This window comes from Musa acuminata, chromosome BXJ3-4 (genome assembly GCF_036884655.1).
Source record: "Musa acuminata AAA Group cultivar baxijiao chromosome BXJ3-4, Cavendish_Baxijiao_AAA, whole genome shotgun sequence".
Taxonomy (NCBI): Eukaryota; Viridiplantae; Streptophyta; class Magnoliopsida; order Zingiberales; family Musaceae; genus Musa; species Musa acuminata.
Window position 1 is genome coordinate 41,006,398 of NC_088352.1, and position 19,255 is coordinate 41,025,652.

Sequence of the window (19,255 nt, forward strand, 5' to 3'; positions counted from 1 at the left end):
TCAGCTGTTAGCATATAAGTGAACCGTTTTGTGATCTCATGCAATACCAATACAGAAATAGAACATAACTTCTCAAATCTTTCATACATTACTCTTGACAATTTCAACCAGTCAGTTCTTTAAATTAATTTAAGTTGATTTTCAACAAGTAACAATCAGTAGGATCAGTACTGTCCTCAATTATTGGTAAATAAAATGAAAGTAACTTTGAGACAAAAATAGTATAAATTTTTTAGTGTTTGCCACTACAAGAAGGTTTGTTTTCCTTTTCTATATATGCCAAGCTTCATAATGAGTTTCACTTGAATATGGATGAAATCTTAAGCTTTTTATGAGTCAACTTTTGAAGAAAATAGTTCTGATGTCCCACAAGTCTCAACAATAAGAACAAAACTTCACACAAACGACAGCAGCTCAGGGTTTGACAAATGCACATGATATAATAGTTCATAGTGTCCTTGTAAAACTGTTATGCGGGTTAATTGCATAGAAATGCTTTCACCTTGTCAATCTGATTAGGTGTCAGCAGTCCTAGCATTACAGGTGTAATGATGGTTATAAATTTATTATATTTGAGGTGAATCTAAAGACATAGTCGTTAGGTTAAAGTTAAACAAAACTGTATGCTTCAGAATGATATAAATTTATTATATGATTATATCATTCACATTTTTGTTAATGAAGTTCCTTCACTTCTTTAGTTTGACTCTAATTTTGAAGGTTTATCTCTTAAGCTGCTTAAGTTTATTAACCAGATATAATATGATGTTTTTATTTTCTATTTAAAATTCTGATTTTAACTTTGATGTCAAGCATGTCTATAATACTTGCTTTCAACGTTTTAAATGCTGGTATAAGTACCAATACTGGGCTTATTGGTTTTTTATTGCATGGTGTGCCACCGTACACTATTAAAAACAGACTAGAAAATTGTTTGATATGTTGGAACTGTTGGTAAGTCGGTATGCCAACTAACCGGTACATGTATCACAGTCTTCAAAAGTCAGGACACACCTATATATGCAAGTTATGCTGATATCATCGAGCTAATAATTGTTTGTTTAGCATTTCATCTGTTCTATTTGTTTCTCAAGTCTCCGTGAGAATCTATCACAAGGCTTGCCCAACGACCTTTTGTCATTCCCTTCTCTAGTTTTTGAGATATGTATTCTCATTGAAGCATCAATTCTTTGTCAAGAAATATTTATTTTGCCATTTATGCTTGGTTTAAGTTCTACACAATGTACAAGATTTATTTATTTTTGGAGCTCGAGTATTGAAGGCTAGAAGCATTTTTCAGCCACAAGTCAACAAACTTTTGTTATTGTTTTGTGATTGAGAATGATATCTTCTATTTGAATGTAGGAAGAGTTGGATGACATAATAAGATATGGTTCAAAGGAGTTATTTGTTGATGAAAGTGATGAAGCTAAATCTCGTCAAATACATTATGATGACTCTGCAATTGACAGGCAAGATTTTAATAAAGTATGAGCTTATTAATAAAAATGGTAGAAAGTTAATTGTGACATAATATATAAATATATATATATATATATATTTTTGGTAGATTGCTCAATCGTGATCATATTAGTGGCGAAGAATCTTCAGTTGACGAAGAGGAGGATGACTTCCTGAAAGCATTTAAGGTACTTCTCTTGTGTGGCATCATGAACTTCATATTGGCAGTATTGTCGTCTTCTTTAGATTCTTTCACGTGACAGTTTTTGAGTTGTCTGTTCCTTGCATGTTTAATACTGTTAACAAGTTGGAGGGTGAAATTATATTACCAATAAAGCAATTGCATAGCTGTTCTAACTTCTGAAAGTAATATAATGTAATAAGAGGGTGAGTGTTGGTCTATCCTCTTAGTTGGTCTGTTGCAATCAAGGCATCATGGGCAAGGCTTTAATTTTCATCGCAACACTGTTGTGCATATCAGTCAGCAGGATATGGCTTGGGTCATTTTTTTCACAACGATTAGTCAGCAGTATGAGTGATGCACTCTTGTGCAGGACAACTTATATTGCTGTGATTATATCATTTCCGATCTTATTTGCTCCTAGTTTATGCCTTAAATGTTCCTTGTTTTTACATTTTAGGTTGCAAATTTTGAGTACATAGATGAAGTTGAAGCTGCAGCTGCTGAAGAAGAAGAATCGAAGAAACAATTACCCAATGAAAAAGCTTCTAATTCTAACACCGATAGGGCAAACTACTGGGATGAATTACTGAAAGACAGATATGAAGTTCAGCAAATTGAAGAGTTTACCTCCATGGGCAAGGGAAAACGCAGTCGCAAACAGGTATGACAATCCTTATCAAGCTTAGTCACATGTTCAAGTTGTGATCTGTAATAATTATATATTTTACATTTTCTAGTCATCTTTTCCTGGAAATACATCTAACACCATGTTTTGTCTGCTCTTTTCCTTGTCTAAAATTCCACATTTGTTTTCTTTATGGTTATTTCCTTTTTTATCTTATTCATATGTTTATTTCTTCTACAATTATCATTCTGTAGAATTGCACCCAACTTCTGGCTCTCATGCTTTTTCTATGTTTCCTATATTATTCTACTTGCTTTGTAATGATTATTTTGGTCATTACCCACTTGTAGTTGTCATGGTCGTATACCATTTTGCTTTTCACACAACATAATTCAGAAGGTACATGATTAAGAGAAAGTTTTGTGTCTTGTCATTGCCATAAGATCATTGATTTTGTAGCTGTCATGATTATTGGAATTGGCAGTGTCTTGTAGATAAATAAATCAAAGACTTCTAGAGTCTCGACATAAGTGAATGCCGAGGCTTTCATCTGCAATGAGTTATTTATTAAGGAAAGTTGGCTGTTGGCTGTTGGCTGTTGAATTCCATTTAGTGTAGGAGATCACTGTTGTCAAAACTTCTAGGTGCTATTATTGCCTAAGACTTTAGGAGCTCATCTTGGCTCTTGCCCTGTAAAACAAGACACTTAACTTAAAAAATTGTAAATATATTTAATGAAAAGAAAAATCCTAAAACAATAACTTAAATTCAACTATGACCTTTTATCGTTATATGAGAATTTAACACCATATTACATAAGCCTAGTTATCTATAAAATGTTCAATCAACAAAATATAATTAAATTAGTTAATATTTAAATAACAAACCAATAGAAAATCAGATTCATTATATCATCATCAACATCATGCATGATACAGCCCTGCAACTTGTTTAACATCTCAGAAATGGTCCAAAACAAGTCTTTCTGCTCGACATGGGCTAAAATAATGATAATGAAATCTGTGCCATGAAAAATAATATCTGATTTTGGATTTTGACATTGTTCTTCTTAGTGCAGTTCAATCCATTCATCATACCTGCCTTTTTGTGATCTTATCAACAATTTTCGTACCACTTCTTGAGCATTTTAAACTTGCAATAATTGCTGTAATTTCGTTTATGGTAGATGGGAAATTCAGAAACTAATGAGGAACCTTTTTTGTACTTCTATAGGGTTTAAAGTATATGTCATCATTACCATATTAGTTTTAAAATTTTTACCGTCATTAATAGATCATCTTTTGTTGCTAAGATTTGTTTGTCTATTTTTATCTTGCAATATTCATGGATTCCATTTAGATGGCATCTGCTGAGGAAGATATTGCTGGTTTGCGGGATGTAACCTCTGAAGATGAGGATTACAGTTATGAAGATGACTTGACAGACACTGAAGCTAGCATACCTGGAAGTGTGTCTGGCAGAAGGGGTCAGTTCTCAAAGAGGAAAACACGTGGTATTTTATCTGGAGTACCTCCTTATCATTATATGGGGACCACTAGGTTCTTATAGTGGAACCCCAGTCTAATTTCTGTAACAAAATTGCTGCAGGTTATTTAGAGCCAATTCCTCTAATGGAGGGGGAGGGGAAGTCTTTTAGGGTTCTTGGATTCAATCAAAACCAGAGGTCTTTATTCCAGCAATTAGTCATGAGGTAATGTTGCCTTTAATAGTTTTAATACTCTATCATGAAATTTATTAATTGCATTTTGTGCACTATCATCTTTCTGCGTCTCTTTGCTTCTGGTCAGTTGTAAGCAATTCCACCATGAAACTTAGCTATGGTTCAACTTTATGTCCTGGTTTTGTTTATCGTGGTTATAACTAAGCCAAGTTATGCAATTTCTTGGGCATATATACAGTATCTTCGGTGATCAATGAGTCATTATTTTCTTGACTTTCTTCACTATTTTACATTTGATACTATGAGTCATTGACTTCTTCTATAGCTCGCTAAATAGTTAGTTCTTCTTTATCAACTTTAGTGTTCCTAAATCTAGGACTTGTTAGTCCTTTGAAAACTAACCTTCTTTCATAGTTAAATATTTTTCTCTTCTGCAACTTCACAGGTTTGGCTTTCATGATTATTCATGGAAGGAATATCTTCCTCGACTAAAAGGGAAAAGTTGGCAGGAAGTTCAAGAGTATGCTACATATCTTTGGCTTGCTATCTTAACTTGAAATTACGTTTCATGATAGTGTCAATTTATGTAGTTACTTCAAAACGATATGCAGCTTTTGTGAAGCTTTTTTTTTTTGTTGGATTTAAAATGACTTATCATTTTGCACATACCATGAGCCAGGTTCCAGAAATTAGCTCCAATTAATGATGAAAATCCATTTGCACATGTTTTGGTTGAAGTTAAACCAGTCTTTGTTCCTTTATATGTGAAGTGGTTTACATAGGATTTTAAAGTCAATAATCATTTCTTGAGAATTCAATAAGCAATTTAGATCAGCATCCCTGGGTCCGTAGTCAGTGCTTGGCCTTTTTGCTTAATAATTACCCTACTGCAGAGTGCAGACTCTGGCAGTACGAGCTTTGTGGTCTTTTTTTTTTTTATGTTTAACACTATTCATATATGATTGGTGTAATTTTAGAACTTTTCTACATCAATTTGGTTTTGATCATTACAAGTATAGCAAATATTCTTATATATACATGACAGATAGATACCAAGAATATATATATATATATATATATATATATATATATATATATATATATATATATATATATATATATATATATATATATATATATATATCAGTGATTGAAAAAGGCGCTTGGGCGAGGCGAGGCGAGGCCCGAGCGCCTCGCTAATCTCCCAGGCGACGCTCTTCAAACAGTCGCCGTCTGGGCGCTTCGGGCGAGCGCCTGGGTAAACCAAGGCGACCGAACCAGGATTTTAGGTCTGGTTCGGCCCTGGTTCAGTTGGTTAGTTGGTTCAATCGAACCAACTAAACCGATATAACCCTTACCCAACCCTAACCCGCTGCCGCTGCCACTCCTGATCCCGATCCCGATCTTGCTGCTCGCCGTTGTCGCTGCTCGCAAACGGTGCCGTTGTCGCCGCTCACCACTGTCGCTGCTCACAAACGCTGCCTCTGTCGCCGCTCGTGCCTCCCGCTGCTCGCAAACGCTGCCTCTATCGCCGCTCCTGCTCCCGCTGTCGCTACTCGCAAACGCTGCCTCTGTCGCCTCTCGCGCCTCCCGCTGCTCGCCGCTCCCGCTCCCTTTCCTGCTGCTACTGCCACTGCCATTGCTCGCCGCTGTCGCTGCCAGACATATTTAATAGCATATTTTTATTTAAAATTTTAAATAATTATATTTATTAATTATATTATATATTTTTATATTTTAGCGTCTCGCTTCGCTCGGGCAAGCGCCTAGCGCCTCGGGCGTTTTTGGACCTTGGCGCCTTTTGGCACCTAGCGCTTTTTAAATCATTGATATATATATATATATATATATATATATATATATATATATATATATATATATATATATATATATATAATGTTTTCTTTTTTGCCGAGGTATAGTTCTTCTCTTTTGTGGAAATGAAAATCTCATGTATAGAGCCTACCAGGTGTTGAGCATGCCTCTTATCAATGCCAATTTCCAATTTATTTTTTTGGAGAAAGAATATGCATATACAAGCAACAAATTTTACATATTTAGGGGCAAAGATGTCAATAAGAGTAATCTTTTTCAATAAGTATATCTTTTTGTTAAATGAAATCAAAGGTATTTACCCTCTTGGTGGAATTGCCAGTGTTTACTTGGGAAAGTCTAGTGACTTTAAAATCTTTTTTGTCCATGAAGCTCTGTTGACTCACTGGAAGTGCCACTGCATGGATCTCTAGTTTGAAGAAAGATACTAAAGTTCTTATCTGATATAGTAACTTTAAGAGAGAGATTAATCCTAGGTGAAAGGATCAACAAAATGCATTTCTAGGTGCCAGGCAGCCATTGTAGGTCAAGGTAGCTAAAAAAAAGTTAAAAAAAACATAAGTTAGCGGAATGAGTAGGAACATAGACGTGATGAAAACAATAAGCTGATTGGATATCAGCTAAGAGTTGTTTAGAAGTCGAGGAAAACTAAGTATATCTCTTACCTATCACATTAAATGGTGATTTTTTAGATCATCTCATGTCCTGCATCAATGAATTCTGTTAGGAAGATACTAGCTTTTCTTCATTACCTATTGTTGATCTTTAGTCCTGATGCATGGACTTTCTGAATTTTAATTGTATGTATCTGCTTTTAAAAGTTTCTATATTCATGATGTTACTGGTTCATCTGTACTTCTAATAGCTACGCCGAACTCTTCATGAGACATCTTCAAGAGGATATAACAGACTTGCCAAACTTTTCAGGTGCATATTGTTTAAACATCATCTATTGGTTCTCCTAGATATGTTTCATTATGATAATTTCACTTTTTTCTCTTTTTTATGACAGATGGTGTGCCAAAAGAAGGAGCACGCGTTGATGATATACTGGTTAGAATTGCACATATTCAGTTGATAGAGGAGAAGGTATGTATTGTTCTCTTATGAGGCCACCTACTAAGAATTTCCTTCTTTAGTGTTCATGCTATAATGTTGATTTTGAAGTTTGAACTAATTACAAGACTATCTATTACTGTCTTATTTGGTAAATCTACATGATTCTGTTAATCTGCCATTTAAACATCATGTTTTGTCATCTTAAGGAACCCATTTCATTAATAACAAGATTTTGCTTTAGATAAATGCTCTTATTTTTCTTGAGTATCTTGGGGTAGTAGAAATACATTTTTAAGTGGTATAGAAGGGATTGATTGGAAGGTGAAACTTTTGTCAAGTATCTTGTGAAAAATATGTAGATATCAATTTACGCTAATTCCTTGAACCTAATTGGTGTTGTAAATATCCTTTGTATTAGTATCACAATGAAGAATATTTAATGTAAGACTTAAAATACTGCCTGTAACGACTGTTGTCTCAGTGTACTTCAGCCCAGCAGCCAATCAGGACACAGACCAAATTATTTCAGCTGGTCAATCCATTATAGGCTATGCTACCTGGTAAGTTCATTGTACCAAGCTTACTTGGTGGTGAGCAGATCAGTACTATATGACACCGAATGGTATAGTCTACCATCCAGTATTATTGTTTAGGATGGCCGTCACACACTTATTTTTCCTTTTTTTTGGTTCTTCTCTTTCTACTTCTCTCTCTCTCTGCCTTTTCCTTGCCGTTGCCAACGTCCATAAAGTTAAAGGCACATTTGAATGCTAATTTTAGAAAGTAGTAGGAAACTGACAGTTCTGACATGCTAGTTTAATGTCTTTTGCAAATTTCATAAGTTATGACATGACTACATTAGCCACAATCCTATTTTAGTTTATAATATCGTACAAGAAGAAAGAAAAGGAAGTCAAATAAAAGGAAGGAGACTATTATATGTTTGATTGAATATTTTAAAGGAAATAGATTGAAGATTTCACCCTACAAGAAAACTTCTTCTTGATTGAAGATTATATTAAAGATGGAAGGCTTATCAATCATGTCTTAAAAAACGAAGACTTTTTCCAAATCATATTTGAAATGTTATATTTTTCATAGAAAAAACAAGTGATTGATCTGACTACATATAAATGTATTTTCCTTTTTTCTTGTACTTTGGGGGTCTACAAAAAGGAAAATTGGATTGTAATTGAGATAAATAAAAACAATGAAAGAATGAAAATATGTTTTTCTGTATTATTGTGTGAGTGGTGTGAAATCATATATATATTTATATTTTTTTCAATAGTATCAATCCATCGTTCATGTGTGCAGAGGTGCGAAAGTGTTCATCTCTAGGAATTTTCCTTGAGCTAGAGCAAGTGTGGTGGTATCATCTTTTTCCTATTATCTTTCTATTATTAGCTTCTCTCTTTCTTGTGTATTCACCAAAAAAACTTCCTCTCATTGTGAGATCATCCTACATCAATGTCTCATGACATATATGCATCAGCTAAGTAGATGATAATGTAAAAATTTTTCTCAAGTAACCTGTGCTACTGGCTAGATGCATGGACTATTCCTGGGTTATATTAACTTATAAAATGATAATGTAACTTCTCCCTTGAGTTTAATCAGGGCTACTAGCATGATGCCTAGACTATGCATGGGTTTATCAGCAATGTATGTTGTTTTGCTCGGGTATTTACCTGTCCGAGCCTGAACCGAGATGCAGACCATCACCATTTTGGGTGGTCTAATTCAACCTATTAAGAAAAGAATATATATATATATATATATATATATATATATATATATATATATTCATCTTTGTATGTATTTTGTCTGGTTGTTTTGAATACAAGTGCCAATGAGTCTGCCAAGTGGTGCCATTTATATTTTTCCTCTGACATTCTTATTGAATATCTAATGCATTCTTATGGTTTACAAACGTTTACATCAATACTGTCACTTTTCACTTTAATATGGTGAATTAGTGTTTGTATTTGACACTTCTGTTATGAGGTCATTAATTTCATTTATAGTAAATCTAGTAGTATATAGTCGTTTAGTAATGATGTGGAATTGTACGATTTTTGTTTTGATTTCCACAGATGAAATTTATGCGGGAGAATCCTGGAGCTAACCTTTTTCCAGAAGATGTATTGCTTCATTTTCCTGGCCTGGCTGGGAGGTTCTGGAAGGAAGAACATGATTTGTTATTGCTAAAAGCTAAGTTGAAGTATGGAACAACCATTGAACTTTGATCTACTTGTGTTTATATATCTAGTAATCCTTTTTGCTGTATTTTAATTGTTTCTGGAGACTTTGATTAATAAATAAAGATCTTTGTTTCCATTACACAGAGTATGATGCTTCAAAATCAAGATTTTTAGTGTTAAATTAGTCTTCTTTATTTGTAGGTAATACTAACTTTAGAAAACGTGGCATGTGTGTGGTGAAAAAGGGTTAGCGAAAGCAAAAGTTGAAAATGTGTGTATAATTTGGGTACCTAAAGAGTGAAACTGCAAATGCTTGTGTATGTTACATAATACAGCTAAGTAACTTGTTGAAGTATTCTAAAATGTTTTCTCACAACTTATAGGGAAAACAATTGAAAACACGGATTAAAGCAACTGAATTGGAAATAAACATTTGTGGCATCTGTGTAGCCAAAACCACGATTACGTAATCGGCAGTTTCGGTTCCAGAATTGATGGTTCTGAACCTTCCTGTTTTCCAAAACCAGGAACTGGAACCAAACCAGCAGGTTGGTTCTAGAACCGGGTTCAAACCGTCATTTTTTATTATTTTTAATTAGAAATAATTTAAAATATGAAAAAAATTTCATAAATTTATTTCTGAATAATTAGAAATAATTTGAAATCATAGAACCGATGGTTTGAACCAATCAGAGCTCACGGTTCTGGTTTCCCAAATCTAGGAACTGAAATCGAATTGCCCAGGGCCAGTTTCGGTTTGGTTTGGAACCAGCAAACCGTCGGGTTGGTTCGGTTTTGGTTTTGTTTGAATGTTTTTAATATCCTTTTAAATATTTTTCTCTTGCTATATTAAATAAATATAATTTATCCTTGTAATTGATTGTTCTCCGTGTTCTCTCTTCTTTGGTGTGGTAACCTGTCCAGTTCTCCTAATCTAGATACGTTAACCAACATTATCCAGTGAAACAAGCAGCAAGCATCGTGGAAGCTTTCATTTGTTCAGATAATCGATTACTGCTATGAATATTTGTGACTTTATACCTATCACCTTTATTAGCCATTATCTTTTTAGACTAATCCACCTGGTTATTCTTCATATTGCCCCTAGTTTTTGTATTTCAGCCGAGCTTTACACTTGTTGGGTTTAACTTTATATTGCATGTCACCATTGTGGGTCACGTGTCACTAGTCATAATATAAACGGTAGAAATCCATGTTCATATAAGACCTAACAATTTTACTCTGGCCATCAGCTATGTAGCACAGGCCTTCTTTTGTACCATGCATGGGAACACATATGAAAAACATTAAAAATATGGTAACTTGACTGATGGTGTTTATTGTTCCTTTATTTCTTTATACATCCCTCATAATATGTCCAGTGTCGAATATTTTATTGACTATGTTTTTGTTTTCTCAAGCCAATATATTTGTGCATAGACATGTACTTGGAACTTCCAGATACAACCACAATCGGCTTCTCTAAGCAAATTACTTCTACTCAGCTATGGCATGTATTTTGTTTATCTACCTGTTGTTTTCACCTAACTTGCATTTTTGTATAACTCAAAACTTTGGCCATAGACATTACTGAAACTAATTAAAGTATGCTCACGGCCTCGCCATGGCCTGACACGAGCATATTTGGCTCAATCCTAGATGCCAAAAATATAAGGATACCATGATTAGTTTATCAATCTTGGTTTTTTGTGTCTCTAGGCTACCTGTATTTACATTGATAGCTTCAACCTGGTACCTTTTTATCCTTTGAAATTGTTTTTTGGTGTTCATTCATGTACAACCAATTTCACTAATCCAATACCTAAAATTAGCTGGTTTCAATTGATTTCATTGATCTTCATGGTTTATGCCTGCCTGATTGCACTAATAGGCTGTCTGCCCCTGTTTAGACCATCTCTTCTGTAAATCAGGTAAATTGTGCTTCTCTTATACTATTCTATATCTTATGACATAGAACTACATTCTGTGTGCTAGGCATGGGTATGCAAGATGGCAGTATATTATAGAAGATGAAGAAGCAGGGATCATTGATATTGTTCGTAGGGAGTTAAACCTTCCTACCAGATCATTTTCAGGAAGTGTGCAAACAGATGAGAGTGCCAATTCAGCACAACCTGCAAATACTGCTCACAATGCCAATGTTCGTAAATTTATACATTTAAAAGTTGAAGAAAAAAGTTGTACTGGAAATTTTTATATTTTGTTCGCTACTCTTCTATAGGGAAGCACAGAAGCTGCAAAAGCAGGATACAACTCATATCAGTCAAGAGAATTACAGAGAAGGCTGGTTGAGTCTATAAGGAAAAGATATTTTCTTTTGGAGAAAGCCCTGGAATTGGAATGCTATAAGGTATCATTTCAATTTATTCAACTATGAGATTAAGCTAATTTGTGTTTGCTTTAACATATTAATTTGCAATGTTCTTGTTCCTGTGGATATACTTTTGTAGTTGCTGATGCTCCACTTTTTTCTGCCAGATTGTTTTCCTTTCTTTCTCAATTTATTGAAAATTTTGTTTGTGATTTCTTAGTGTATGATGAAGTTAATGCCACCTTACTTGTACTTAGATATTGGTGCATCAGATTGAAAAGTGCACAAACCTATAGTCATTCTACTCCCTAAGACACTCCCCCCTAATTCATGTCTCCTCTCTGATTATTCTGTGTATGCCATGGATGTATATTCTTGCAAATTCTATCACTTGTAGAATCACAGATGTCCCTCTCTATTCTATTTGCGGCTTGTTAAATTTCATTTTTCGGCTAGACTTCTTTAATACTGTAAATCAAACCTTTTACTAGAAACAGTTACACGATCAATGCTTTAATGGTTCAAAATAGAATTTTGCATTCCACAAGAATGTGCAGATGACCAATTAGATCAATGTTTTGAGCAAGGATTTGCAAATCTGCAGTCAGATTCATGTAGCTTTGATGGTAATGGCTGACATAAGATACTGCTAGAATGTCCAAATGAATTGGAGAAGACATAAATTTTTGGAAATGGTTACATAGTGCATCCTATAGAAGTTTATTGGGCATCCAAGCAGTTATTGTACTGTATTAGTTTCTTGACCGCATTATGCAACTTAAATCTTAAGCTAATATGTTTTATTTGATATCATATATGCTTGGCTGGTTCTCAAGTAAGTTACTATCTTTGGTTTGGATCTCGAGTTCATTTGCAAATGATGTGGACCAGAACTGTGTAATTTATGCCTTTCCGAGTTCATACAAGTCTGGCTTACTCAATGTTAGTTGTTTAGTTTGAGTTCTTTCTGTAGTTCTTTTCTTTGATGTTACACCAATTTCTCTATATTACAGTTGGAGATTGTACCATCACATCATTAATCTCTAGAAAAGTGGAAAAAGTTCAATTGCACCTTTTTTCTCCTTGACATCTTACTCTAGCAGTTGACTAATATGCACAACCAGGACAAACTCTTCTGAGTTATAATCCTAAAGGAGCATATGCATACATCATGTATAATTTTTTTTTGCTTGATGCTGAGTAAGTCTGCATAGTTTCTAGGTGCTACTATATTTACTTCTGATAGTCATTTGTGTCGTATCCTTTTGCAATTAGAAAAAATATGCAAGTGAGCAGGCAACTCAAGATCCACAAGTTGATCCAAAGGTTTCAGAAGTGAATAATTCAGAGCTATTGGATGTTGATGAATTGTTGCGACAAATGCCTCAGTTGGAGCATATATGTAAGTATATTATTGATTCTCTCTGTTTTCTGAAACTGCTTTTACTTAGCTTTCCTCATATAGTTGGGAGTTTTGTTGCTTGTATTGTTGTTCTTTTTTTTTTTATATTTAATTAATTATTTGTTTGTTTTCATTTGCTTGTTTACATCTAAACAAAAAAATACTTAGAGGAGAGTAGACCTGCAAGCAAGATCTCATGGCTGATCATTTGTGATCTGGAACATAAAAATCAATGTTCTAAGAGACCTAACATGTTATAGGAAAAAGAATGTGAAAACAAGATGTACACAGTCACTACCTTTTCTAATAAAGTTACTTAGGCCCACTAACACTACTACATATTCATCACAATATGGTATTTTATAAAAACAAATTAGTCCTTAAATATACATGTACGTTAATATGTGTGATTTATATTTCATAAGATGCAATTTTGTGTTCAGGATGTATTTTCCTTCAACTAAGTGATTTGAAGAAGTCATTACATCTTTACATAGTTGTATACTGTCACATCCTTAGCTAGGATTTGCCTAAGGCATGCGACACCCAAACGATACTCATCCACAAAGGATGACCCTAATCTCGTGCAGTCCACAAAGGACCTACACAACAAAGAAAAGGTCAGAAAGATGAATGTGTGGGTAATTTAACTTTGTCGCGCACGAAAAGGGTCTAGAAAATGCGTTGAACAAGCGAACACAAAATGGGTTTTAAAGGTAAATGCAGGCCCAATGTTCACCGAGCACTTTTGTTAAACATAAAGTGGGCATACCAAAGATGTTGTATCACCCCCTAAGACATATACCCAAAGCCACATTTGCCTCGGTATCACCTAGGGGGTTCTAAGGTGCTAAGACGACTAACGTTTCGCACCACTAGGCTGTCAGCCAGAAATCAGCCCGTGGCACATGAAACAGTGTTTTTTTGCGCCATTTTCTCCTTCGTGCGGCGCTGCACAACCATAAATGTTTCTGGGTTTTACATGTCGAAAACACAAAACAAAAAAAAATTGATAACAAACAAAAATGAGGCTGATAACAAAAAAAACTGATAACACCATGAGCTCCTTCGTGCGTCGAACACCTTGTTTGCTTTGCTCCATGACATTCTCCCCCACTTATTCCTTCAACGCCCTCGTTGAACCCTGCTTGTACGCTGAAGATTGTTCATCCTCTACTGCAACTTGTCTCTCAGCTTTTTTTGAGTCATCAACTTCCATCCATCCACTTTGTTGCAACTCGCCACTGAGCTGGTTCAGCTAGGAAAGTTGGCTGAGTTGGAACACATCTCGTCGAGTTTTTCAGATTTGTTGGTTAAGAGAAGAGCATTCGTGTTTGCGTTCAAGTCCCTTGGAGGTGTCACCTTGCAAAATTTTAACTGTTGCTAGTTGGAGCTTTGCTAGTGCCATGTCATAGAACTTTCGTTTAAAGGGACTTCCAACTAATGCCGAGGTCCACTGCATAGGTGAGGAGAATTGGGTTACTTGGAATGGATTTACCCAATGGGTTGTACTCCCTTCTCTAAGTTGGTTACTTGACTTCGCCCACTCTTCGCCATTGCACTTCTATAGCACTGGAAGTGTTGCTCGAACCTGAGCCAAGTTTCACTCTTGTAGAGCGCTTTTGCGATAACTTTGGCCATGCCTTTGGGATTGTCCACACCATATTTGTAGTCGGAATTGTGCTCTTCCTCCTTGAGCATAAGTTTGGTGAGTGCTCAAAAGACCCCCCATTGCAGTACCATGCCTCATCTAATGACGTTCATGGCCTTTAGTCCGATGCTTTCTTGACCATATTCTCCTTGGGTAGTCGAGTCCCTTTTGGACTCGAGATCATTGCAATGCCTTCTATTGATTAGTTGCTTTTGCACACCTTGTGACTTAGGACTCATTTCTCTTCTGATCTTTTGCCAATAAGACTATTGCATGGTCCCTACCAACTGCGATTCTTCGGTCGTTTGCTTGACATTGACGATCTCTTGCTCGGTCTTGCCCCTCGAAAGCACTAGGTTACCCATGAGGGAAGATAAGCTCTGGATCAGTTTGTCGTCCAATAACTTGTTTGAGAGGTCTTGGAGATTCTCCCACTTTGGAAATGGTGCCCAATGTGGATGGTTGACGGAATTTTTGACCCCCTCACTGAGTTCGAATTGCCATTCCACCTTGCACATTCGTGGAAAGGGCTTAGGCAACTTAGATGTTGGCACACCGGTATATTCTTCAAGTGCGCACATCTCAACGGACCCTTGCTCCGTATTGAGGCCTTTTGACTCCAGCGACACTGTTATGGGATGAGTCAAGTCTTTCTGTTTCGATTCCTTCGCCACTTGCATAGCTGAGAATGTCTTTCAAAGCTCTCTTTGAAAGTGCCACCAGGCATGGAGAGTCACCATCCATCAAAAAAAGAGTTTAAGAATGGCATAGGTACTGCTTTCACCTCCTACATAAACTCCACCCCAAGAACGACTTGGAAATCGTCCAAGGGAAGTGCCATGTAGTTGGTGCTCCTGTTCCAATCTCTAATTTGAATGTTGACTCCCTTCGCCAATCCTGAAATAGGCTCCGCCTTAAAAATGACTATTTTCATTCGGCTCGAACTTTTTGCCAGCTTCAATCTAAGTCACTTTGCTTCTCGGTCTGTTATAAAATTGTGTGGCATTTGTGTCCACTAATGCATGAGTTGCCTTCCCGTTTAACTTAATGTCCACGAACATCAGTAGATTGTCATATGCCTTTGCCTCTTTCGGCATTGCCTTAGGCTGCGCCCCCACTTGACCTCGCAGTGCATTCAACAATTGCACCACCCCAATGCAAGTTCAAGTTCGTTGTGGCGATTCTTCATCACTACTTGACTCTAACAAACTCAAGCTTAAAGAGTTGATCTTCTTTGGCCTCTACTCAGTTTTCTCTTGAATATTAACTTACAATGCATTCAATAAATACATAGCTCCCATGTGAGGCCTTGACGATGATTTGTCACTACTTGAACGCGACTTGCTCAAGCTGGAAGATTTTGGCTTCACTTTGCCCGTCTCTAACTCGAAAGAAGTCGTGAGGGCATTAAGTGTCTCCTTTTGTTGTGGTTATTCCAACATCGGATTCTTTCCACCGCACAAAATACATCTGTCAGACTTCAGGATGTACCCTCTGGATCCATGTCTCGTCGGAGCACCTTTTTCCTTCAAGCCCTTCCATTTGGAAGCTTTTGAAGATCCAGGCCCAATGTTCAGTTCCTGGTAAGAGGAACTGTAATACCATTCAACCCGTTTTTGAGAGCCTTTTTATGCCTAATAAAAGTTGGTTGCTTGTGATCCAGGTTGTCTTGTACTTTCATGCACAATGACATCATATTATTGCACGTTCGTCTTTTTAACCTTTTTTTCTCTATGCATGTCCTTTTATGGATTGCACGAGGTTAAGGTCTAGTCTGACTCTTGCGGATGAATATCGCTTGGGTGCTGCACATCTTAGGCAATCCTAACTAAAAACATGGCAATGGTGTTAGACCAGGTCGAGCAAAATCAAATTGCCATGGCAGGGAAGTGTGGCAAAACTAGTATCTCAATACAAGAGGGCAACAACAATGCGTGACCGTTTTAGAGAACAGATGAGAAATCGTGCGGAAACTAGTAAAGCTGCTCAAGAGGAGCATAACATTTGTAATGATGCTCTCACAAAGCAAAAGTTCTCTTACATAGAAGAGGCACAAATTGAAGGGTAGGCTGAGTGGCAAAGATGCACTAAAGAAAGATTGGTCAAGTTGGAGCTACAGTTTGTCATTGTCAATCGAAAGTTGGCAGAGTTCTAAGGAAGCATGGAGCACTTTGAGGTAGCAGAGTCTGTGCAAGAACGGTTGGAATCCTGATTGTATCAAGTAGAGATCCGAGTTGAAAGATTGGCGGATGATGCAAGAAAGTCCGTGTAATACTTACAAGAGCAATGGAATTAATGGCTCATATATTGAAACTCATGCAAGTGATGCATAAAAGCGAAGGAATGTCTCATGGCCATCTCTTATCGAGAATGAAGGCTCTCAAACCGTAGAACTATGAGATGCTCAGGAGTTAGAAAATTTTCTCTTCGATATGGACCAATGCTTCAAAGCTGACCCAACCTGAATAAGAAGATTCTAAGGTGTATCTCATTGGTGATACAAAACTGTGGTAACGAACATGTTGAGAAGAAATGCAATAAAGTCGCTCTGACATCTGACACTAGGGAAGCCTTGAAGAGCGAATTGCAAACTTAGTTTATGCGAGAGAACATAGAGTTCGTCACGCGGTTGAAGTTGCAGCAACTTCGCTAGACTTTGACAATTCAAGATTATGTGAAGCATTTTTTTGCACTAATGCTAGACATCCAAGAGATGTTGGAGAAAGATAAATGTTTCTGCTTCTTTGACGATCTGATACCGTAGGCTTAGTAGAAGTTGCATTGTTAGAATGTTCGCGAGCTAACAAGGGCCATCGTTGAGGCGGATGGACACATATTTCTCTATAAAGATGAGAAAAAGAAGTACTCGTTAGTGTAGGGATCTCTGGAAGCTTCCAGATGGAAGGACTCGAAGAAGAAAGGTTCTTCGATGGGATATGGATCTAGAAGGAATGTCTCGAAGTCCAACAAATGTCTTTTATGCGGTGGACAACATCCAACGATGGAATGCTCGTAATGAAAAGAGGCGCTAAATGCCCTTACAACTTCTTTCCAATCGGAGAAGGGAAGAAGAAGGCAAAATCTTCCTGTTCGTGCAAGTCGCATATAAGTAGCGACAACTCGTCGCCAAGACCTCGTATGGGAGATGTGCGTATGTTGAACACATTACAAGGTGAAGTTTTTTTTGGGGAATTTGCCCGAGGGGAGGCCAAAGAAGAAGATCGACTCTTCAAGTTTGTTGGAGCCAAGCAATGACAAAGGATCGCCATAACAATCTTCCATTGGGACACAATCTCACATTGGAGCTTTGCATTTGTTGAATGCATTACGAGGTCAATTGGGGGAGCAATCGAAGGCAACATCGAAATAGACAATGGTTCATGGAAACCTATTGATGTTCTTGGACATCAAACTGAACAAGGTAACTCATGTATTGGACATAGGATACACACACAACTTCATAGTAAATTGAGAGGCAAAGCAACTCGGATTAAAGCTAGCGAAGAGTCTGAGCTGCACGAAGGCAGTTAGAGGTCGAGCCTATTTTCAAATTGATGAAGGTAGTCGACATCCTAATTGGAGATTGAAGCGAGAGTACCAACTTCATGTGCTTCCCTTTGATGATTTTGAAGTCATTCTTGGGATGGAGTTTTTGCATCCAACAATTCTCTTTCTGATGGATAGTGACTCTATGCATGGTGGCAATTTCGAAATGAGTTTCGAAGGACATATACTCTTAGCTATGCAAGTGAAGGAATCAAAGCGGAATGACCTAATTATCCTACAACGATATAGTTGGAGTCAGAAGGCCTCAACGGGGCAAGAGTTTGGCTAGGTGGATACACTTGAAGAATATGTTGGTGTGTTAACAAATTAGTTGCCAAAGCCCTTTCTATGAGGATGCAAGGTGGTATGACTATTCGAATTCAGTGAAGAAGTTGAAGTTCCAATCGACCATCCACATTAGGCATCATTTCTTGAGTTGTAGAATCTTCGGGGCCTCTCAAACAAGGTTTTGGACAATGGAATGCTCCAGTGCATTCGAGGGGTGACATCGAGCGAGCGATCGTCAATGCCAAGCAAATAGCTAAAGAATCAGCTTTGGTAGGGACCCTACAACAAGTGGTTGGTGGTGACCACACTGAAAAGTTGCAGTTTGATTAGTCAAAGATCAGAAGGGGCTTCTTAAGTCACAAGATGTGCGGAACCAATTGATCAATAGAGGCAAGGTATTAGGATGTCCTCGAGTCTAGGAGTGACTTAGTTACCAAGAAGAACTTGGTCAAGAAAGCGTCAGACTAAAGGCCATGAATATCAGAGGATGGGGCATGGTATCATGGTGGTGTGTCTTCTGAGCCAAACTTGTTCTCTAGAGGTGAGTCACAATTCCAATCGTAAATGGGGCATGAATGATCCGAAAGGCGTAGCCAAAGCTATTAGATAAGCGCTCTACAAGGACGAAACACAGCTCAGGTTCGAGCAACACTTCCAATACTCTAGAAGTGCTATAACAAAGAGTGGGCAAAATCAAGTTACCAACTCGGAACAAGGAGTACAACTCAAGTTTGATTAGTCAAAGATCAGAAGGGGCTTCTTAAGTCACAAGATGTGTGGAACCAATTGATCAATAGAGGCAAGGTATTAGGATGTCCTCGAGTCTAGGAGCGACTTAGTTACCAAGAAGAACTTGGTCGAGAAAGCGTCAGACTAAAGGCCATGAATATCGAAGGATGGGGCATGGTACCATAGTGGTGTGTCTTCTTAGCCAAACTTGTTCTCTAGAGGGGAGGCACAATTCCAATCGTAAATGAGGCATGGATGAT

General features: G+C 37.0%; 1 protein-coding gene across 1 annotated transcript in view; it reads left to right on the forward strand.

The window, feature by feature from the left end:
* LOC135636261 (CHD3-type chromatin-remodeling factor PICKLE-like) overlaps positions 1 to 19,255 on the forward strand; it is a 35,455-nt gene that overhangs the window by 13,759 nt on the left and 2,441 nt on the right. Inside the window, exons 18-29 of the mRNA XM_065147902.1 lie at positions 1,366 to 1,472; positions 1,571 to 1,649; positions 2,103 to 2,306; positions 3,630 to 3,783; positions 3,879 to 3,981; positions 4,397 to 4,471; positions 6,650 to 6,711; positions 6,797 to 6,873; positions 8,940 to 9,067; positions 11,043 to 11,208; positions 11,290 to 11,418; positions 12,655 to 12,781. Of these exons, the coding sequence (XP_065003974.1) occupies positions 1,366 to 1,472; positions 1,571 to 1,649; positions 2,103 to 2,306; positions 3,630 to 3,783; positions 3,879 to 3,981; positions 4,397 to 4,471; positions 6,650 to 6,711; positions 6,797 to 6,873; positions 8,940 to 9,067; positions 11,043 to 11,208; positions 11,290 to 11,418; positions 12,655 to 12,781 (1,411 nt within the window). The remainder of the gene's footprint in view (positions 1 to 1,365; positions 1,473 to 1,570; positions 1,650 to 2,102; positions 2,307 to 3,629; positions 3,784 to 3,878; positions 3,982 to 4,396; positions 4,472 to 6,649; positions 6,712 to 6,796; positions 6,874 to 8,939; positions 9,068 to 11,042; positions 11,209 to 11,289; positions 11,419 to 12,654; positions 12,782 to 19,255) is intronic.